General features: G+C 39.0%; 1 protein-coding gene across 1 annotated transcript in view; it reads right to left on the reverse strand.

The window, feature by feature from the left end:
* Positions 1-24619, reverse strand: part of LOC149318850 (protein bicaudal C homolog 1-like) — a 145265-nt gene that overhangs the window by 54406 nt on the left and 66240 nt on the right. Inside the window, exon 3 of the mRNA XM_089510569.1 lies at positions 23342-23411. Within this exon, the coding sequence (XP_089366695.1) occupies positions 23342-23411 (70 nt within the window). The remainder of the gene's footprint in view (positions 1-23341; positions 23412-24619) is intronic.

Consider the following 24619-nt stretch of genomic DNA (forward strand, 5'->3'; position numbering starts at 1 on the left):
GTCAAAGTAAGTACTGTACTATCACTTTTATAAAACAACAACAACAATGTCCTTCTCTATGTAGAGTGGTAAAGGTGAGAGCTTAGAGCACCTAAAAGAAGCACCGATCCCACTACTCTTTCTGTCATGGCACCGCTTCTGGCCTTTTTGAATGTCTATGTGGGAAAATGGTAGCAGGGCAGCTCTTTGGCTCTTCCCTTCAAAGGAGTGCTGAGAAGAAACAGTATTTGTAAGATTTGAAGAAGCCATCTGTGTATGTTTGTCAGCTTTTCTGGGTTAAAATCTGGCAAAAATATTAAGAGTTCAAATGATGGATTCACTTACATCTAATTAATAGTACAGAAATAACCCACCTATCCTTGTGCAGTAGTCATGGGCCAGTGCCAGTCCATGAGCCATCAGTTGCCTTTCCCTGGAGAGTTTCCAGGAAACAAAGAAATAATTGCCAGCCACAGATGCTGGTGAAACGTCAGGAATAAACTTTCTAGAACATGACCACATAGCCTGAACAACCCCCCCCCCAAAAAAAAAAGGAAAAAAAAAGAAACTATGGATGCTGGCCATGAAAGCCTTCGACTTCACAAAGAAATAATTGTAGCCAATGAGTGTAAATACAGTGCTGGTCCCAGACACCATATTTACAAAAAAAGTTGGTAGTTTGCTACATCAGACAGCTTAAGAAAGCTTGCTCTAAGGCACAACAGCTCTCCACAGTTTCTCTAAGTGGAGATGCCAGCAATTGCACTTAGGGGTTTCTATATGCAAAACATGTATTGTACCTCTTTTCTTTTAGAGAATTTGTTACTCCAGCTCAAATTACAAACTCACTTTATGTGGACACACGAAGGTGCCTTATACATAACAGTCCCAAAAGAAGTGGCAATATGCTATTCCTTTTGGAGCAGGGAAAAAAGCACCTTTGCTGCCATGGTGGCACTTTCCAGCGTTCCTTTTTGGCATGCGTCATCAGGATGCCATGACGCCACCCATCATGCGCATGCATAACACTGGCATTGGGGTGTGCGTCGTGCCCATGCCATGCCCCCATTCTGCCCTGAGGCTGGCATTTAGTGCTGGTCTGTTGAAGCCCTATATTCTCCTTCTCAGAAGATAAACTTGAACAGATTGTTTTATATTCAATGAAGGTGTTGAACATAATATACCTTAAAAGCCATATCAGAACTAAGAAAAGCAAGCCTAATTCAAGGTTGTTGGGAATGGACTACAGATATAAAAAGGAAAGACCAGTTTGGAGCTTTCTTGAATGCCTGAATGCGAGGAACCTATAATCGAACCTCTTATGCTGGTTTGTGACCATAATAAATATTTATCTATCTATAATGGAACCTAGGCCATTTAAAGGTTCATAGGTTATGTCTGTCAGGTTTCATTGTTCTTACAAGAGGAAATGAGTTTAAATGTAAAAAATAATCAACGTGACTCCTGTGACCTCCCTCTTTTGGGTTCTGTACTTTGCTCATTTCTCAATACAGCACAGGTAGACATTATCCTCATCTCTCATTTATGATCTAACAGAGATCAATCAACAATGCCTATGGAAATCTCATGTTAAGACTATCCACACAGAATGTTAAGAAATGTTTTGAAAATGTAAAATAAACCTATTTCTAAATAAACCTATTTCTTTCACGGACACAAATTGTACACTGTGTTTCTCAACTGCAGACAATGCTTTAACAAAAAACAGATGTAGCTTCTAACATAAAGGCTCAAAAACGTAATAGTTCACATGGCTTTCTAAACAATAAACACATCTTCAGAAAAAAACATGCTGTACAAATTTTGAACTGAGCAAAGATAAGTACTAATGGCCTTAGTGATACTTTAAGTAAAATATTTTGATTTACAAGAGGTACTTAAAGTTGTGATTTTAAGATGCATGTATTTTGTGAGCCAATTTAAAAAGAAAAACACAAGCAAGTATGTGTAAAGCAACTGTTTGGAGCCACAGTGACTACAGCACAGATTCTTTTTGTTTACCCACAAAGCCGATAATCAAATATAAACCACATTTTTTAAAAACCCAGAAATCCTAGCAATATGCTACATTCTTGACATGAGTGACCACCCAGTCAAGAGGGTTTCTCCTTCTTTCCAGAAGTTCAGGGTAAACATTAAGTAAAGCCATCCACTGCTGGCACGTTCAGAGCAAAACTACAAAATATGGGAGATTTGAAGCTTAAAGAGATGTGTGACAGAAAACACAAGTCAGCATTACATATTTAAATGAAAAGGGGAAATATATACATATGTAACCAAATGTGGATATGCATCCTTGAATTCAATAAATTGCACTAGAGATCTGCCTAAGAGGAGGAATGGAAAATAACAAATTTTCTATTTTTAAAAGTTACTTATTTCATATTACAACTAGCAGCATCTCCCAGCCATTATGGCCACTTGTTCTAGAGCTCTAAATCAAAAATGTAACTTTTCCAAACCCTGGACAAGAGCTTATGAAAGTAGTAGGTGTACTGGGATAGTTTAGTTAAGAACCAAAGTACATGGTCAAACTACATTTATTTGTTGTACTTTCTAATTGGTATGTGTATGCATAAAATACAGTCCCTCATCTCAGGGTGAGCACAAATACCAACCCAAATTCATTGCACTTGTAAAACTACAACAACTTAAGTGTTTTTAGAAGGTTATCAGGAACCTTGTTAGTGCAATTCCAGATATGTTTAAACACAGTTCCTACAATTTCAAACTTTACAACAACTTATTTTTAAGTTGCTTATGATTTTAGAGAAAGCTATAAAAGCACAGTTGGGAATTAGCAAATGCAGCTGGCATTTCCTTAAGGTAAGCGATTCCAGTAATATTACATAAATCTCTCCCTCTTCATTCACTCTCACTCTCTTACAACACACAACCTACATACAAGCATGGTCCTTCTGAAATGTTGCTAGTCGTCTCTTACACACAGCAATGCCATTTAAACTGAGTAGGTAATATTTAGCCATATCTCATCTTTAATGGCATTTGTTGTTGAGAGCTTTCAAGTTATTTCCAATTTGTAGCAATCCTGAAGTGGGGTTTATAGCAATCCTATGGTATTATGGGGGCCTCGATTCTCCAGAGTCATCATCCAATGCTCAAATAATTACAACCATGATAGCTCTCTTCAATGACATTTACATCCTCTATGTTCTATCGGCATAGTGGTTTGAGTGTTGGACTACAACTCAGGAGACCAGGGTTCAATTCCCCACTCAGCCATGAAACCCACTGGGTGACTTTGGGCAAGTCACACTCTCTCAGCTTCAGAGGAAGGCAATGGCAAACCTCCTCTGAATAAATCTTGCAAAGAAACCCATGAGAGGGTCACTTTAGGGTTGTCATAAGTCAGAAAGGACTTAAGGGCACACAACAGCAGCAACAACAACAACAACAACAATGTTATATTTTATTTAATATATTATTTTATGGTCCAAAAGCCCATTCCACCCCATAGGGGGCTTGCTGCATAGAAGGATTGAGGAAGAGGTGGTCTTGTTGGATTGCAACTCTCATGATTCCTTGGCGTATGCTGGTTGAGACTGGTGAAAACAGCAATCAGCTAACATTTGGAGGGACATGCGCTCACTGTCCCTGGAGCCCAGACAGTGCTCCAATGTTTCCAGAGGCTCTCTCAGCCCAGCTGCTTATGACATCAAAAACAGTGTCTCGTGTCAATGGAATAGCTACTCAGTCTCAGTTGCTGCAGCAGTGGAATGCTGTCCCAAGTGTGATTTGTTTTTTCTAAAACCAAATAGTGAAGCAATAGGTAAACCAGTTCTTTCCTCTCTCTGCTCCTCTCATCTGCCATGCAAAGAAATATAATGCATTAAAATTGTCTTTCAAGACCAAAAACTGAGCTAACCTTGTGAAGCACAGTAAATAAAGATTTAAAGATAATACATTGATATGGAGATGCAAGAATTTGGATTGGCTTTTCCACACAAGCCTAATACCTATCTGAATGCAACATGAATACCAGTGCCATTGAGATTCTTAAGCTCAGGGCTTCTTCAAATATTATTTTCTAGAAAGAAATCTCAACCTGGTAAGTGTATGTATAGAAATACAGAAACATCTCCCCTACTGTGAGACAAAAGAAATGTCTGGTGTACCATCCATGATCTCTCCCTGTCCCCACTCCCTATACAGTACCTTCCTTATGCCATGATTAAGCCCTCTGAAATCCTTCCTAGAACTTATGGGGAGATGACAGAAACAGAGAATACAGCCTAAATCAAGTGCATCCTTTCCATACTAAGGAAGTTGTGGGGATAGCATACAGTATGGAAAACCCACTCTTTTGGACTACTACTGCAATCAAGGCAGCATTGCCACAGGCTATGCTGGATGGTGGGTACTGGAGTTTGCAGTCCAAAGAGGTCTGGGCTTTGAAAGAGAAAGATGTTTAAGTCAGACACTTAGAGAGAAATGCATCCTAAGTGGCTCATAGTTTCAAATAAAACATTTAGTGTGAAGTCTAAGGCTTTTCTGAGCGGCATCCCTAATTTTTGTGGGGATTTTTGAGCTATGAGGCTGTGTTCTAGAAACGTCAGGAATAAACTCTTCTAGAATATGGCCTCATAGACTGAAAACCCACAAAAAAACCTACCAAAACATTTAATCATTTGCACGAATTGAGAATTCATATGCATAATTGAATCCACACAGGAACCCAGTAAGTGATTTTCAGTTTGGAGAGGGGGGTAGGATGGGGGAATCAAGGTGGTCCATTATGAAATAATAATAAAGAAAATTGTTTAAAAGGGATGCCAACTGGATTGGAAAACAAACCCAATCCATCAATATTACAGAATACTAATAGAACTAACTAGATGCTCACAGTTCCAGGATTCAGTCTCTGCTCTCTCTCTCTCTCTCTCTCTCTCTCTCACTCTCTCACACACACACACACAAACATTCTCTCTGGGTTCAGCTTGACTCCTGACTCCACAGCAAAACTTTGTCTTTGAAAAATGTCATAGAATCATAGAGTTGGAAGACACCGCAAGGGCCATCCAGTCCAACCCCCTGCCATGCAGGAAATCTCAATCAAATCATCTCTGACAGATGGCCATGCAGCCTCTGTTTAAAAACCTCTAAGGAAGAAGTTTCCACTACACTCCAATGAAGTGTGTTCCACTGTCAAACAGCCCTTACTGTCAGGAAGTTCATCCTAATGTTGAGCTGGAATATCTTTTCATGTAGCTTGCATACACTGCTCCAGGTCCTAGTCTCTGGAGCAGCAGAAAACAAGCTAACTCCCTCCTCAATCAAGTTAGAAGGTGCAATCATTCTTCCAATCCTAGAGAATAGGTTGCCTTTACTTTATCAATCAGTTTTGAGTGCAACAGCAATATCCTCAAGTCATAAGGAAGTGATTGGACATGGAGAAAAATTTCACTCAACCTAGCCAATCCTACACTAAGTTCTACTTGTTTTTACTATTTCTTTTCCAAGACCCCAAATGTAAAGGGATTATCAGTATAACATGGGAATCTACTTGTTCAAACTAAACAGGAAATTGAATTTCTAGAAGATGGGTGAGAATCATATAGCATTCCAGATGTTGTAGGACTGCATCCCCCAGTATTCCTCATCACTGACTATGCTGGCTAGGGCTGTCAACAACAACTGGAAGGCTACATGATTCCTCATATCTTGAAGAAACAATCACAGATCAAACTGAGTAATATGTCAGCTGTAAACTTGTTCTGCTCTGCAAATTGGGAACACTTGCACAATGAACAATTTCCTCAGACTGGGAAATTTTTTTCCTCCGCACATGCAAGAACAGTACACATGCGTGATTGAAAAGTATGCAGAGCAGTTGTAGCACATGCTGAGGTTGCTCCACATGTACTCGTCTGGGACATCTGTAGTAAAGACAATTGTGAGCAGGCTGATTCATGAGTGCACACACGCATAAATTCTCTTGTCAATCCTAGAAATGGGAAGGCAGAAGGACAGTCCGCTAAATAATTTTCATAGCTGCCATTTTAAACAAATTTCCAACCAACAGAGCCTACAAAAATGCTGTAGCCTAATCTGACAGGACATGAGTACAGTAAATCCTTCATATCAACAGATTTTTTATGCTCAGATTCAAGAATCCACAGCTTGAAAATATTTTAAAAACATATAAATTCCAAAAACTAAATGTTGATTTTACCATTTTATATAAGGAACACCATTTTACTATGGCATTATATTTAACAGGACTTGAACAACCTCAGATTTTGTAATCCATGGTGGGGCGGGTCCTGGAACCAAACCCCAGCAGATATCAAGGGCCCACTATATTTCTTCTACTTGGGAATCAAAACCATTACACTCCCCAAAAGGCCATATGCAGCTCAAATTTTTTCTTTCTTTTCTAGCACTCTGCATTTTGTGGGTATACACGGTGCACATTCTTCATAGGCTAATGAACAAGTCTACCAATTTTTTTGATATGGGCTTTTTAAAAAAAGTAAAGGTTGACATGAATGTCTATTGCAACCAACTGTAGGGGGTGGTACTCATCTCCATTATTAAGCCGAAGAGCCAGCGATGTCCGAGGATTACTTTGGTGGTCATATGGCCAGCATGGCTGCACCAAATGCTGTTACCTTCCCACTGAAGTGGTACCTATTTATCTACTTGCATTTGCATGCTTTCCAACTGCTAGTTTGGCAGAAGCTGGGACTAGCGACAGGCACTCACCCCACTGTGCAGCACTCAGGCCTTGAACTGCCAACCTTCTGAACTTCGGATCATCAGAACTGGTATCTTAACCACTAAGCCACCGCATCCCAAGGAATATTTTTACGGTACTACTCCAAAATTTAGAATTCCCATAAAATAAGCTAATGCATTTTCTCAGTGTCCCATTCTGGCTTCAATCTTAGTGGTCTTCACCACTTCAGTTTGCTCTGAAAGGGAACACTGGGGTTCCTTCACACTATCATAACACTTTAATGGGCCTGGCTACCTTCCATGCAATTCCTGGAATCTGTAGTTTGGTGATGCACTAGAGCTCTCTGGCTGAGAATTCTAAATGCCCCCCACCCTGAATTGCTAGTCCCAGAATTCCACAGGGTGGAACTACAGTACTTACAAAGTGGAATCACAGTGCTACAGTTGTGTTGCATGAAAGGGCCCATAATCAACTGTGCTTCGGGCATCCTCAATCATGCAACATTTTCTTTAAAGTATTGGGGGGATGCATATTGTAAAGGAATGATACACAAACACACTGTTTTCCAAAATGTGAGACTTAATGTCAAGGAAACCTGGGGGTGAAGCTGTTCTCAGGGAAGCAATGACATGTCACATGCTAATGCATTCAGCAGTGCTCTAATGCCTTTAAAAATGTCAAGAAAAGAGCTGAGAACACACAGCAAAGGAAATGTGGGTTTAACCCTGTTTCTGCTCAGTGCATCCCCATTCCAAGCCATCGCCCCAGTGCACCCTCTCTATCATGAGAAAGATTTTAAATGAATGTTACATGCTATCAATATGCATAATTATTTTTACAGTTCTATATCTGAGATTGGTCTGAAGAATATCATTTCTAACAAAAACATGTGTAAAGAAATCAGGTTTAAGGTATAATTGGAACTGAACCAAGAACAAGTCTGGCAATGATACTGCATGAGGTATGAAAACCAGCAGGAGTGACACCAGCAACAGAAGTTCTATCTGCCGTAGCACAGAAATTATATCTGAAATATGAAATGGAATACTGGTCAGTACTCCCTGCTATTTTTCATGAGAACAGACGAGAGTTAAAAGCTCTGCTTTACAGGGAGAAACATGTGGAAACTGTTAGCTTCAGTTATGTGCTCCAAGTGAAGTAAAGCTCACTAGTATACTTCGGAGCATGCCAAAAGCTAATTTTCTCTTATCAACTGCTAAGAAACCATACCAGGCATCTGTACACTGTGTTGCACAACTCACCACCCATGTGTACAGACAGCTCTCCATATATCTGATGTTCTGAATGTATTCTAGATTACTAGCCATTCTATATGTGAGGCTTGGCTATTAGCCTTATACGATGCTCTGATGTAGAGATTGCCCTTCCTTTACTAAATAAGAGGTGATTAGAAGAACATGTCAGGATTTTTTGTTAATTCAAGAACAAAAATACCTTAGTATCTCTGTACTGCAAACTAAAACAAAGAATCTATAGAAGGTCACTGTGGTGAGCATCTTTGAGACAGTTATGGTACTCTCTTAGCTTCACCAAGCTCACACAGTTGTTGTCATTATGAGCTCACTGGAAGGAAGGCAGGATACAAATGTAAAGAAAATAAATAGAATGCTCCATGAAACTGCTCAACAACTTATTTCTTCTAGAAGTTTGTTTTCTGAAAGAGACAGGAAAGATTTACTGGTGAAGGATGAGTTAGGTCATGTGACTAGAAGCGATTTCTTTGTTTCACATACAGTTTTCCACTGCTGATTGCTTTTGATGAAATACTGTACTTTGAAAGAATGGAGCTTGTGGCTTGTGCCAAAACATATAAGTCTGTGTATGGTTATAAGTTAGATCGCTTTAATATTGCTTTATTAACGTGCTCAAAAATTTGAATACCAACTAAATATTTCATTGCTTAGGAAAGAGATTCTCTGAGTTTACATTCGGACCTCCATTTTCATGGGGGGATCTGTTCCGCCCCTCCCAAAAATGGAGACTCACTTATATTCAAGCCCCATAGGCTTGAATGGGGCCCGTGCCTTTGAGTGTGCATGGGGCACATGGTGCAGAGGGGGGGGGCATTAAAAATAATGGAGGTTGCCCTGGCATGAATTATTCAAGACCGTGGACCTCAGGTCCACAAAAAAATAGGGGCGACTGTATATATATTTAACTCTTTTAATCCAGAAGAGGATAGGATAAAAATGTAAAAATAAATATGTGAAGTTGAAGGCTTTCATGGCCAGCATCCATAGTTTTTTGTGGGGTTTTGGGCTATGTGGCCATGTTCTAGAAGAGTTTATTCCTGATGTTTCACCAGCATCTGTGGCTAGCATCTTCAGAGAAATATTCTGAAGATGCCAGCCACAGATGCTGGTGAAACATCAGGAATAAACTCTTCTAGAACATGGCCAAATAGCCCAAAAAACCCACAAAAAATTAAAAATAGTCAGCCAACCAAAGACCCTCAGTTATACTAATTAAAAAACTCCTAGAACTTACAACTTACCAACAATAGGCTAAAACTGTCAGACTACTGGAAAAACTCATATGCTGTTTTGGAACTTGACACGTTAAATACTTTTTTCCCCAGAAGTGTGGCAAGCACTGAAAACACATACCTCTTCCACATTTTTATGATATGCTTTCATAGATACTACAGTCTAGGGCATTAATAGCAATTTCCTCCTGTCATCACTGGAAAAGAAAGGGCATGCTGGTTCCTTTCAAATTAGTAAAATCTTTTCTGTTCCAGCTACCCAAGCAGCTTTGGCAGAAGAGGTACTGACCCTATTTTGCTACAAGCCTATATAGGCAGTGCTAATACAGTGATATTTGGGAGAGCATCTTCTATATGTGATTCCCCACATGAACAGAGATATACTTATACATCCTTTTTTCAGGTCATGAAGATGCCTAAGACTATATTAGTACAGCACTAGAACAAGGACTTTTGAGTGCTATTCCTCTCTCTTCATAGAACACCCTCTCAAGGGAGAACCATTAGATATGTTCCACTGGCTCATTTAGAAGAGTTTTCAAAGCATTTTTATTGTATCAGGATTGCGAGTTCTAAGCTGTCCCCCAGTTTTGATCCCTCCCCCCCCCATCATTCCTGTTCTGTATTTTATTGTCTTGTATGATTTAAGATACATTTACTCTAAATGCATGTTAATTTTTTGTGCAATTTATCTTCATTACCCTGACACGCGGTGGATCCACAGTTAAGATGCTGACTCTGGTGACTACAAGATCAGCAGACTGGCACTTCAAGGCCCAAGTGCTGCATGATGGAGTGAGCTCCTGTCACTAGTCCCAGCTTCTGCCAACCAAGCAGTTCAAAAAGATGTAAACTTGCAAGTAGATAAATAGGTACCACTTCAGTGGAAAGGTAACAGGGTTCTGTGCAGTCTGGCTGGCCATATGATCACAAAAGTTGTTTTTGACAATGCTGGCTCTTTGACTTACTAACAGAGATGAGCACCGCCCCCTACAGTCTGACACAACTTGACAACCCTGTCAAAGGAAAAACCTTTATGAGAGTAAGTACAAAAAATCTGAAAAGACCACAACGGCCCAAGTGCTTAGACAGAAGAGAGTGCTTTGGATAGCTTAACATAGATCTCACAGGCCAATATCCTTAAAATATTTCAGCTGTGTCATTTTGTTTACTTTATTTGGATGAATCTCTTCCTACGGCCTCATAATGGGTAACAAGTATATATAGGCTGAGTCTCTCTTATCCAAAATGCTTGAGACCAGAAATGTTTGGGATTTTGAATTTCTTTTAGAGTTTGGAATACCTGTAGTTGCATATATTTACATAATGAGGTATCTTGGAAATGGGACCCAAGTCTAAATTCAAAATTCCTTTATGTTTCATACAGACCTTATACACATAGCCTCCAGGTAAATTTATACAATATTTTTAAAATAATGTCGTGCATGAAACAAAGTTTTTGTACACTGAACCATCATAAAGCAAAGGTCTCATTATGTCAGCCACCCATGAAAAAAGTTTTGGTTTCTGGATTATTTTGGATTTTGGAATTCCAGATAAGGAAGATTCAATCTTCACAATTGTAAATAAGAGAATCAACCTACAAAACACAATGCACAAATTAGTAACCTAATCTTGGCTGTTGAATCTTAGGAAGATGGGGATGTTTAGCCTGGAGAAGAGAAGGTTAAGAGGTGATATGATAGCCCTGTTTAAACACTTGAAGGGATGTCATATTGAGGAGGAAGCTAACTTGTTTTTTGCTGCTCCAGAGACTAGGACCCAGAGCAATGGATGCAAGCTGCAGGAAAAGAGATTCCACCTCAACATTAGGAGGAACTTCTTGACAGTAAGGGCTGTTCGACAGTGGAACACACTCCTTCCTTAGAGGTCTTTAAACAGTGGCTGGATGGCCATCTGTTGGGGAATGCTTTGATTGAGATTTCCTGCATGGAAGGGGGTTGGACTGGATGGCCCTTGCGGTCTCTTCCAACTCTATGATTCTATGACTCCAGATCAAATAAGCAGAGTTTTGCAGTGCTTCTGACAATGACTGATGGAACTCTAGGAGGGAAATCCATAAGCTTCCTATAAGAATTTCAAAGATTCTCTTATAGCTAACTTTCCCTAGTAATTAGAAGCAAGTTGAAAAAAGGGTGGATGAGAAGCTAAGGTAAGCAGACACCTGAGAAATCAGAGCTGCATGGCTTTGTTGGGATCTTATTTTTCATAATACACAGAGAAAGGAGAGGGATGAGTAAATGTATACGTATATGCTTCTAGTGCACATGTAATATTTTGGCAGCAACCTCTTATGAATATAAAATCACAGTTTGGAGCTCTCTTGTGCACATATGTTGCTGCAAGAAATTCCCACCAGAGACTCCACACTATTGATATGAGTACAGCACTTCTAGGAGCTATTAAAGACTCAAATGAAGTGCTGACTAATCAACATTAATTAATTGAAACAGAACTGGCAACAACTGTTCCAACAATGAGACTCATTTGGGAGTGTGTTCTGATTAATCCCTACACTGTGTCCAAATGCCGGTGAAGCCTTTCCTGCTATGCTGTGTTAAATTGTGATTACTGAAGGCAGATTGAATCAATTGAATTTTGAGATATAGAGGCAATTTAAAATAGTTGTCTAAAGTATGTGGCTTTGCGAGTGGGGAAAATAAAGAATTCACTATGAAAAACAGTTGGCCTTTAGATGTCCCAACCTAACTAGCAAATTTACTGTATTAAAATATCTCTCTGAAATCTTTGGGGAATACAAAATTTGACAGCGTAGATTATTATTGTTGTTGTTGTTGTTGTTGTTGTGTGTGTGTGTTTTCACAATTAACAGTAATCTACAGGTGATATACTACAGGTGGTGTTGCCAAACATGGATTACTGTTTTCTACAAATACTCAAAGAATTGTACCGGATGATACGTCTATCCCTAGGAAATCTGATAGGATTTAGGGACCCTGGAGTAGCCACAGAAAACGTTTAGCATTGTAATAACAGGCTGAGGATGCAATCCTATGTATGCATTCCTGGAAGTAAGCCCTGACGAATTCTCAATGAGACCTACTTCCAACCAGACGTAGACAACTGTTCTCCTTCACTTTTCTTCCTTTATTCCTCCAAAGAATGCCAATAAATAATTATCTCAGCTTGCAACAGTCTTGAGACAAGACTGCTGGACAATGTGAAGAAATCTCAAAGAGTGGATAACAAGGATAACTTTAAGAGGCATTCCCAATTGTGTCAGAGGAGCATGCGTGATGTAGGGATGGATAGATTACATTGCTATTCCTGCTCATTTGTGGTAAAAATTTACTGAACTTCACAAACGTCTTCATATTATGGAAGATAATAATTTTAGATCAACAAAATCCCATTGTGAGAGAAACTAAACCTGCAAAGAGTGACACACAGAGGCCCACACCTCTGACTCCTTAACTCTACAGATGTTGATTTCAAATACCTGTGTATTCAACCATGCTAGCGGTGAAAAGAGAAAAATGCAGCTGCAGCAATAAGATGCAGAAGTGCGCTGCTGAGGTACAGCAATGAAGCAGAAGCGGGTGCATTTCCAGTATGCTGTTTTCAATGCCTACCTAATCCATTTAAATGGGTAAGAATTTTCTTTCAGATAATTTTCAGATATTTGTATAGTTTTCAGTAAATTCAGAATGTTATTTGTATATGGGACATAAAGAACTTTAAGTTTAATTTTTTTGAAATTTAAACTGGCAGATTTTCCCAATCCTACCTTGATGGCGTACTGGGTTACTGAACAGTAAAAGATTACTACAGCTCCTAGAATTCCTCATCCAACATTGCTACAGTATTGTCATATTGGCTGGGAATTCATATTCCAACATGCAATGCTTCTAAATTCTCCTCCAAAGTTTGTTTCTATGACATACCTTGCTTTTCATGGTCTTCTCCAAATAGGTCTTGCTCCTTTTCATTATTTTTCCCCCACGTCCACAAAATGCCATGCTTTGTCTACATGCCCTATCAATATTTTCCCTTCCACATACTAGTGCAGCTACTCATGGGCTAGGCCTAATTTTCACCCCCACTACCTAAGGCTGGGTACAAACTGTTATGCTCCAGTAACTTTTCTTACTGGCCAAGTCACACTTAACCAATATGCAAAAAGAAAAGAAAGGCAGGTTATGTCAGATCTGGTGAATCCTGTTTATAGAAAAAATAATGACTCATTCTCAAACAACGAGACATCTGCTTGTGATCATCTTGCTTGGGACTATGGATTTAGTTCCACTTTTTGGCTCTCTTCACCAGGGTAGCTCATCCTATAGGCATTCAGCCAGACAGGCATAATAGAACTATAAGGATTTTTAATTAAAATGTTTGCATTTGTTTAAAACAAGGCCTGGGGGGGGGGGGGGGGGTTGCAAATTCTCATAATTAAAGGCTCGTTTATTATGTACCCCTTTCTGCTGAAATTTAGAAAGCAATATTAAAACGAGGCAATTTAGGAAGCATTTACAGTAGAAGTTGGGTTTGGCAGTCTGCTGGGAGTCTTCCATGTTGCATTTGGGTATTTAACACAAAAATGCAATGGTGTTTGTGAGCACTGTATGCATACATCAAAAATAGTTTGAACTCTGACAACAGTGTACAAAACAGCAATCTTGAAGACCTAAATCCAAAACAACACTGACATACGATCACACTCAGCTGTAGGGCAGATACTAAATTCATTTTAAAAGTGCCTTTAAATATATTCGTCTAAGGGGGCTTCCCATGCCGAGCCACAATGCTTCACACCTTTCAAGCCTTTCCTGGCTCTCTTGGTGGTTTCTGTCAACTGGAACACATTTCTTTCACTTCCCCCTCCCTGTTGCTTCTTTGGGCAAATGGAAGTCCAGAAGGGAACCATGAAGGAATGCTACTTGATCCCACAGCAAAACTTGACAGAATATCTATGAGCAGTTCAGTCGTCATGGGGACCACTGAGGAAACATTAAAATGCCAAGATTTACACATACACGCCTTAGTGAACTATGAAAGAAAAAGGAAAAAACCCAACACCAGACCTACACTTTATATCTTGGGAACCAAACCCTCCAAAAAGTACTTTACATAAAATGCTACTGACAAATAAGACAGGCCTCAACAAAGCAAGTGATCTTGATTTCTCCTTCCAATGGTGGCAATGACTGACGGACACTAGAGCATACCAAACAAGAGGACACAACTGCTTAGCAGGTAGCTATGGAAACAAGGAGACACACGGTAAGCATTCAGTACAAGCATGAAGAGATAAGACAGCAACCACGCAATTTAGGCTGTTTTCACAGCTGCCGTCTCCTTGTTTTATTTCATTTCTGGTTAGAGCGGTAAGCAATGCCTTTTCCTTTTAAAGGGACTTGGAAAGTATACAGCCTGAAACAAAGGGGGGATAAGAAACATTCATAAACACAGAATAATGAGATCATCTCAGATGCATGGCAATTCAAAACTTACTTATTGAGGTCATGCGATGTTATCTTACTACAAGCTTCCATTTCATGTGGCGAACAAAAAAGGTCCCACCATAAGCTTGGAATTCTATCTCAAAATCGGTACATTGCCGTGCGCTCATTACGTGACAATGTCAAGATGTCTAGTAATCTTAAGTGACATTTATCTCTGCAGCTTGGATTATTTTTTGGACTGCAGCTCCCACAATTCAAACTATGTTTTGTTGCTAGAAAGTCCTTCCTGCTCTCTCAAAAGACATGCGAATTAGGTAGTGGAAAACATGCCTTCTAAAGCATGCTGCTAAACAAATGCTGTCCCCCCCCCCCCCCCCCCAATAGTCTCAAGTAATGACTGGAGATAAATCTTCTTCAGCTGTGTTATCCTGCATGTAGAACAGTCTTCTACATTGTTGTTGCTATTTGCCATCATGTCAACTCTGACTTACACCAAACCTATGAATGAGAGACCTCCAAGACCCCTGGTTATCAACTGCCCTACTCAGATCTTGCAAGTTCAGGGTCTTGATTCAGCTACATAATCTATTTGGAGTGTGGCTTCCCTCTTTTCCTACTGTCTTCCACTTTACCGCGTGGTTTTGCTAGAGAACATTACCTAATACCAAATGTGACCATCAGGCAAGCACTTAACATTTGTCCAGATTTTTACTAGTTTTATCGCTTTTTAAAACTTCTTCATGGATTTCACTGAATTGTTACATTCTGTTGCTTCTGCCGCTTTTAATATTACATTGTTATTGTATTTGCTATTTTTACTATTTTAAACTGAGCCAACCTGGGAGGTTTTATACTGAAATATAACCTAAAAATATACTAAACAAAAGAAAGCAAGTATGTTTCACAGAGGGTCACTGTACCCAGTTCGCACAAGCAGTACCAATTTTTCCAGGGCACATGTACATGTGGCACATATGTTTGCAAGGGCGTATGTGTGTTAGGTATGTTCCATAGCAATTTCTATCCAAGATTTCCATTAGGCAACAGGTACACAATATCTCTTGACAGGTATTTGCCGTATGGACTTCTTCCATCACACAGGTAATGGCTAAATCTATAGCTAATCCTAACTGTAGCAGATCCACTGAAACCACTGACACTTCATGACTAGCAAGCTCCATTTATTTCAATCAATCCACTCTAGATGTGGCTAAAATTGGATTTAACCATGTCTGCTCATGCTATATAAACAGCAGGAAAGAAATTCTTTACTGACACTGTTCTTGAATGAAATCAAGAAATTTTAGCAATCTTCTGCCTGCTTGGAGTTTTCAAAATCATCACAGTTTTCAAAGACTATTTGCTTTTTGAGAATTACTCTGCAACAAATTTGCAAGTGGGGTGTGTGTGTGTGTGTGTGTGTTATGAAGGATATGCTATTTCCTGCACACACACACAAAACCACACTCAAAGCAATTGCTAAGAATAAATTACCAGAAAAAGGTGACATAGCGATAAACTGCTAGAATCCACAGAGTTAGTTCTAACTAAAATACAGTTCTAATTAAAATATGCCAACAAATATGGAAAACACACTGGAAGACATTCCCTTCCATACAAAAATGAGACACAAAAGATTGCAATAACTACAGAATCGTTGCACTATTTCCCATGCAAGTAAAATCATGCTCTAAATTTTGCATCGACGACTCCTGCCATACATGAAGAGAGAAATTCCAGAGGTACAAGTTGGTCTCAGAAAAGGAAGAGGTACTAGAGATCACACAACAAATATACAATGGATAATGGAGCACGTCAGGGAACTCCAGAAGAAAATCTGCATGTGCTTTATGAACTAGAGCAAACTTTTTGACTGCATAGATTACAGAAAGCTATGTGATGCTCTCAAAGAAATGTGAGTGCCACTACATTTGATAGTTGTAATGTGTAACTTGTACTCAGGACAGAGGCTGCCATCAGAACTGAATATGCAGAAACAGGATGGTTCCCAAATCAGCAAAGGAACCAGGCAAAGCTGCATCCTATTACCCCATTTATTCAATCTGTTTGTAGAAAATATAGTACAAAAAGCAGGCCTAGACTCAGAGACAAGGGGACTGAAGATCAGAGGAAAGAACATAGCAAACTGAGACTACAAATTTTATTGATTAGTCAGCTGACCGTATCAATGACAAAGTAGAAAAGCAACCTAAGACGTGCACATGACACAATATTACTAATAGAAAACAACAAGGACCTGGAAAAATTAATGAAGAAGGTTAAAGAATAAAGTGCCCAGATCAACTTAATGCTGAACATTAAGAAAACAAAAACAATGACCATGGAAGATCAACAAGAATTCATCCTAGACAGCGAGAAAACTGAATTAGTCAGAGAGTCCCCCATACCTGGGATCAAAAATTGATCAGAACAGAGAATGCAGTCAAGAAATTAGAAGATGACTAGGATTAGGAACAGCAGCTATGAAAGAATTGAACAAGATCCTAAAGAGCCAAAATACAACTCTAAACATTAAAGTGAGGATCATCCAAGCCATAGTAATCCCAATCACTATGTATGGATGTGCAAGTTGGACAGTGAAAAACCCAATAGAAAGGAAATCAACCCATTTGAAATGTGGTGTTGGAGAAGACTGCTGAGGATCCCATGGACATCCAAGACGACAAATAAATGTCTTCTAGAACAGATCAAGTCCAAACTCTCCCTAGAAGCCAAGGTTACCTGACTGAGGCTGACGTACTGTGGTCAAATCATGAGAAGGCATGAATCATTAGAAAAGAATATGATGCAAAGAAAAGTACAGAGGAAGACCATATGCCAGATGGGCTCGGTCAGGGAGACTATGGGCCTGAAACTGCAGTACCTGGGCAGAGAGGTTGAGGACAGCGAGTCTTGGAGATGTCTCACTCACAGGATCATCAGATTGATTCAAGAGCAGTTAACAACAACAAGTTGAACTGAAGGTACATTGCTCAAAAGCTTGACAATTGAGATTATCATTGGTAGCAAGACTGTCTTCCCGTTTGTCATTAAGGACTATAGCAATGAGGTGGGCCAGAGAAGAGATGAGTATCATTTATACAGTATATGTAACATGTTTGCTTACAGAGTTATGTAATTTCTGTAACATCCTTCTGGCTGGGCTTCCTCTTTCTCACCTCCATCCTTTAATTTCTGTCCAGCATTCAGCTGCATGCATTATTACATCCACCCACCGCTCCAACCATATCTCTCCTTTGTTGTCATCCCTTCACTGCCCCCCTCCATTTCCATACTCAGTATAAGCTCCTGCTGTTGACTTTTAAAGCCCGACATGGGCTGGCCCCTCCTTATTTATCTACCCTTCTTTCTCCTCACCTTCCTGCTTGGGCCCTCTGTTCTAGTAGTCAAGGTCTGGTGTCTCAACCTAGGATTTTCACTGTCTCATCCCGGATTCATCCCTTTTCACTTGCTGCCCTTCACTCCTGGAACCTCCTTCCCCCACAAACATGGCTCATCACTTCTTTAACCAGTTTCAAAACTGAGTTGAAGGCCATCCTGTTCAGAGAAGCATTCCCAGGCATTGTGTGACAATTATTTGCTATTTGACGTTTTTAATTTGTTGCTGTTTTATTGAACCCTTTCCTGTATTGTTATGTATTATTTATATGTATTATGCTACTATTTCTTAGACTGTACGCCATGGGCAGGTTTACTCGTATCTATTTTATTGTTTGTATGTACAACACTGTGCAAGTCTACAGCGCTATATAAATAAAACATAATAATAACAATGATTTTAAAATGGCCCATTAACTTTAGGCCATTGGCCAGACATCAGATAGATTTAAATTTCAGTCAGGTAATAAACTAGTCCAATTCATCAACAGTGAAGTGAAGAAGAGCATCCACAACTACCTCTTCAGCAGCCAACAGTGAAATATGAAACCATTTGTAGAGCATGATGTTGGACTTTAATAAGTGCTTAATATAACACAGGAAACAATAGATGAAGTCAAAGCCAAAATAAATGAATAGTTGAAATTCAAAGTCATATTTCAGACTCAAAGGAGACAGAAATGATTAATTTGTGGCTCGAAGGATATTTATTGTAAGGAAGAGGAGGGGGGAACCTCACAACTAAACCAGTATTTTTTTCCTTGACATGCTTAAATGTTTAGCCTTAGCTTATACAAGCTATTTCTACACTATTCCTAAACCTGTGAGATTAAATTTGGGCAGGTGAGAAGCACTTGTGGATTTTCATCATAGGTGATTTAGACAGAAAGCGGAGGAGGGGGGGTGGCCAGATTTCATGACCCTTTCAAGGGCAGAAAGAGCTACTTCTAAAATGCCCATCTACCCTGTCCCATATATTTTCCCCCAGAGAGATTTTTCAGTGCCAAGAACCTAGAACTAAACCCGAAAAGGATGTGAATCTGTTTAATCTGTAAATATCTGAAGAAAGAAAAGAAAAGGGGGAGAGAAAAAAAAGGTGGGGGAAGTTGACTGCAAAGATGTGGAAATAAATAAGTCTTCTTAACAAAGCTGATCTGTTTTCCATAAAGGAAATTATTATCTGACTGGATCTGACAATGTAAAAACTACGTTGGAGGCATGGCTTGGTGTGGTGAGGGATGATCCATGTTGCCCTCTGATATAAAAGTATTACACCCCCGATTTCTATCCACATTCAATAACACATTTTTACATGAAACTACTTTTCATAACAGCATGACTCACTGTTTTTGTTCTGTTTCCACATATTTTTTAAAATAAATAAAACTGCTGCAAAGACTACGGTAAGTTACAACATCATCATGCTTTCACATATTTACAGTGTGGTTCAGTGTTATGTAAAAAAAACCCCTTTTCTTTTTTGCATAAGTTCATCCAGCCGTTTTCTTTAAAAAATCTGAAATGTGTTTGAGATGCCAAATTCTTTGGAAGGTTTTATTTTACATAATGGAGTTTTGTGAAAGCTTGTCCCCAAGGTGAACAACAATTTTTGGCTCTTAGAAACCAAGATGCAGAAGAAGGGTCCATATTTAAAAGTAAAGATTAGCCACACATAATATTTTATGACGAACCAACCTATTATTGCCCTCCCCACTAAAATTGTTCATTTTAGATCTTATCTGCCAACCTATTATAGGCACCTGTTGTTGTGCCAGTTTTTCAGACAGAAAACAAGAAATTAGTCAAAAAACCAAGAGCATCTCTTTGCAACAAGGATGGGGAAGTTATGGCCTGTGGGCTGCATGGGGGCTATGTATGTTGCTCCCAGGAGACCAATTTTTGGGAGGGGAAATAAAAAGTGTTTTGCATCACAATAGCTCAAAATAACATATAGGAGGTGTGGAGGCCATTTTCATCATGCTTGCCCCCCCCCCACCAGACCCCTCGTGTCAAAACAAATTTTTGCAACAATTTTCAAATGTGTTGTTTCAAAAGTCTAAAAAAGCACTCTAAGGGGCCAGGAAAGGCTAAAGACATGCTGGGAATGTTCCCATGTCCCCCATGGGGGTTGTGGTTATTTGTTTCTTTATTTTAGTAGGAGCAGGTATAGTGGGAATGTGGTCCTCCAAGGAAGCCTGTGGGGTTCATGCAGCCCCAGTGCTTTACGACGATGGTGCACATAGATTGAGAGAATAGTTGTACACAAATAAAATCCATGTGCACATGCAGCATTTGGAAAGCTAGGAAGTAACTGAGTCAAAAGGTCTGCCATACCCTGATAGGTAACAAATGAATTATAACAACATAATTAGGGGAAAAAGGACTGCTTTGCTTTTTTACATTTTCTGTGAGAAATTCCTGACTGTAAAGTTATTTCACATATTTAATACATCAATTATAATCATGTGAACATATCTACTATGCCACAACTTTAGCCTCCCCGCTGATAAATTTCATTCACTTCAGTTAGGCATACACATATGGTTGCTATAAAAATTGCAATTAGGTCCAATAATTTATAACACATTACAGATATTAAAATGATTACAAAAATGTCCATTCACTTCCAAATTTAACTAGTTGCCAATACCTTCTTCCCAAGATATAAAAATCGAGTGCAAAATGATTAAGGGGGGAAGGATCTAGTCAATCATGCACAGGTAACTTCTACATTAGACTATTTTAACAATGAGGATTTTTGGAGCTATGTCAAATCACCAACTGGTCTAAAATGCACATAGTCCCAGTCCTCACAATGTGTACTGGTGATGTTTTAAATGTGGGATTCAATTTAAGCTCACTTTTTAAGTCTTAAATCACTAGCATACACACACTGATACACCTGGTCAACATCTGAAGCCTTGATCCAGGTGCCCTCACAGTATGAGATCTGATGGATGGGTGTTAGTGTTGTTGTTGTGTCTCTAGGTCATTTCTGATTTATGGTGACTCTATCCCAGGGTTGTCTTGGCAAGATTTGTTCAGAGGGGGTTTGCCTTTGCCTCCCTCTGAGGCTGAGAGAGTGTGACTTGAATGTTTCCATGCCTGAGCAGGGATCAGAGCCTTTTAAATTGTGCCACTGATGTTTTGGAACACATGCCAAGTGGCCCAAATGGTCCCATCTTTATACATTATAAAGTCCAAGTGTAAGTCTCTACATATGGCAATCATTTTTTCGAATGATGAACTAGACTTTCCCCCTATGTTATTATCCATTTTGAGAGCTGCCATTAAGGAAGTAATTTGTAATATTATTCCTTTTTCCCCCTGGGTCAAATCTTTTATAAAAATTTCCAATTTCTTTTTTAACCTCAAGCACCCTCTAAAGAGGAGGGAGGATTTCTATCACATTATGAGTCCACTCTGGGCCAATTTAGGCCTCAAATGTAAGACCTGTTTTGAAACAGAAAGTGCCTTAGGGTCACCATAAGTCAGAAACGACTTGAAGGCACGCAACACATACACTGCAACTGATGGCACATCTACTGCATAAATACATGGAACTATATGCTCATTCATTTCTAACGTGATATTTACTGAAAACATTACAGTGGACCCTTGTTATACGCTGGGGTTTGGTTCCAAGATCCCCCGTGTATAACAAAATCCGTGTATGCTCAAGTCCCATTAAATATAATGACATAGCAAAATGGTGTCCCTTATAAAAAATGGAAAATCAAGGTAAATTTATACTTTTTTGGAACATTTTCAAACCGTGTATGCTTGAATCAGTGTATAAAAAATCCGTGTATAAGAAGGGCGGACTGTAATGAAAAAAATCTGTGTCTGAAGATGAAGAACATAAACTGGAATAGTCTTTTATTTTCTTTCACCTTCCTTTATGTAAAGTCATGTGAAGGGATCTCTAATAGGGAAGGAGAACCATATGTTCTGTCGATATGATACATTTCCAGAAGCTATAGAATTGGTTTATACAGTATTTCATTCAAAACCATACAACTTGATACTGAAAAAACCACTCAAGCCACAGAATTATACATCTGAATTTAGTAGGCTGATTTCATGTCCTTGAAAAACACTGTCCAAATATGGCTACAAAATTCCTTATAACATGAATTTGATTCAGTAAGCATCAGCAGCAGTACCATATTTCTCTTTAAACATAATCCACAAATCCTGCTTTGTATCATTAAGAGCTTTGTTGGGTTGTGTCATCTAAACAAAATGGATGATTATAATGTTTGATTGCAATATTAAGACCATAGGATGTTAACTTTGCTGTATTACCAGAAGGGCAAACTCTTTAAATTCAGCATGCATAACGGCCTAAATGTAAGACTCAACTAGAACAGGCACATTTATTTCGTGCTGTTTACTTAAATATGTATCCAATATAAAGTCAAGGAGAAGTTATATTTTAACCAATTTCTTCTTCCATCACTTGTGTAAATTCTGGTGATTTAATGGGTCTACTATATCGAGGATTAGCAAATGGATTTAGGCAAATGTGTTTAACTCTGTCAATCCTTTTTTTAAAAAAACATTACCAGTTGAGAAAATTAGTAACCAGGTTTCATAAACTGATAACACAAGTGCATAATACGTTTATACACAAACTCGTCTACAAACAGGCTACATATATATCCAATAACTCTGAATGTGCACAGTCTATAAATCGAGTGCGGGTAAAGTGTGGTCTGCAACCTGCATGCGCTCCCTTCTCTAGGGCCATTTTTTGGCCACCAGAGCCTCCCAGGAGTCAAAGGGGGTTTTGGGGGGGGGGGAGGTTGCAAGCAAAAAATTTTGGAGTATTGTTTTTTGCTCCCTAATGCCCAAACAATGATCTCTAAGGGGCATAGAGGGGATTTCCAAAAATATGAGTCCTCCTTGATCTCCAGGAGTCAAATCATTAAAACAAAACAAAACCCACATTTGCCTCAAAACTCCCAAAATGCCCTCCAGGGACTCAGGAAGACACCAAAACACCCCAAATCTCCCACCAATGGTGTTTGGGGGCCAAATAATAAACATTTTTTTGCCAGAGCAGGTGCAGCCCTCCTAGGTCTCCTGGAAGGCTAATATGGCCCCCTAGTCTTCCACACTTGCCCACCCCTGCTATAAATTCTGTTACAGTCCAAAACAAACCAGAAAAGACAAAAGAATCCTTAGTTACAAGATATTTGATTACTTTTAGCTACAGCTGGAGATTTTTCATTTGACAGTAATGAAAATGTATCCTTATTTTTATAGAGCAAAACAAACATTTACCTTTTTTTGATTTTGCCCCAATCTTCAGCTTAGATGGCCAAGCAATCTGGGTGTTAGTTTCTTCCATAATCTGTTAAAAGGACAAAAATGCTCAATGTAAACATATTCTGTCTTTTACCACTATCAGATACAGAATTATGCAGTGGTTCTGAATCTCTGCAAGATTGATATCTGGTTGTTCTGAACCTTTCTGCAAGACATTGGCCTGTTACAGACTGCCAAAATAAAGCTGCTTCGAGTCTCTTTGGAGGTATGCTATTTAAATGATGTATGAGTGCTAACAATCCGGAAGCTGCACCAAAGCTGCACTCCAGTGCTTAGGAATGGAGTGTGGCTTTGGTGCGACCTCCGGACTCTTAGGACCCATGCATCATTTAAACAGCATACCGCCAAAGAGACTCGAAGCAGCTTTATTTTGGCAGTCTGTAACAGGCCATCATTTGCTATCTGAACACAAGCTTAATGAAACCTCAGTGGTAATTATTACATAGTGTATATCAGTTTCTAATTTGTTATGTACTTTACCAAAACAGTGATCTAATAAAAAGTCAAGGAGAAGTTAAATTTTAACCAATTTCTTCTTCTCTATTAACTTCCCAGTTACATTTGTGCTTTCAAAGGCCTTCTCTCCACATTTTCCCTCAGATTTCTCTCAAATTTATTAAAAATTAATTATAAAGTCCCCTTTGAAATGTATTTGTTACATGTAGATCCTGTCCTTTCTCCAAAGGATTCAAAACATTGTACATAATAATCCCAAGATGTTGCCCAGCCAGCCAGAGTATAGTTCTAGATCTGATCCACATAAATCAGCATCATTTGTCTTCAAAACATTATTAAATTATTGTTACTGTGTGCCTTCTAGACATTTCTGACTTATGGGGAACTTAAGACAAACCTATCACAGGTTTTTGTTGCCAAGATTTGTTGATTAAGCTTGGTTTCCATAGCTGACCAAGAATTCGAACCCTGGTCTCCAGAGTCGTAGTTAAACATCTAAACCACTACAACACACTGCCTCCCTATTATTGAATTACCATATATTATTCCCCTGAAAGCAGTTCTGTAAAGCAAGAAAGGCTTACATGCTTACTGTAATTTAAAATATCATACCAACTACAAGTTAAACCAGTGGTGAGCCCTTTAAAGTTTAAAGTCGATTTAGACAAGCAGGTTATGTGAAATTCAACAACACTGTGTTGAATGGCACATGATCAGGATCCAGAATTCATCAGTGAGAAGGATTTCTTAGTTCAGATACCACAGGGATTCCACATT

The sequence above is a fragment of the Sceloporus occidentalis genome, unplaced genomic scaffold (genome assembly GCF_023333645.1).
Source record: "Sceloporus occidentalis isolate IW3139 unplaced genomic scaffold, rSceOcc1.0.p SCAF_2, whole genome shotgun sequence".
NCBI lineage: Eukaryota > Metazoa > Chordata > Lepidosauria > Squamata > Phrynosomatidae > Sceloporus > Sceloporus occidentalis.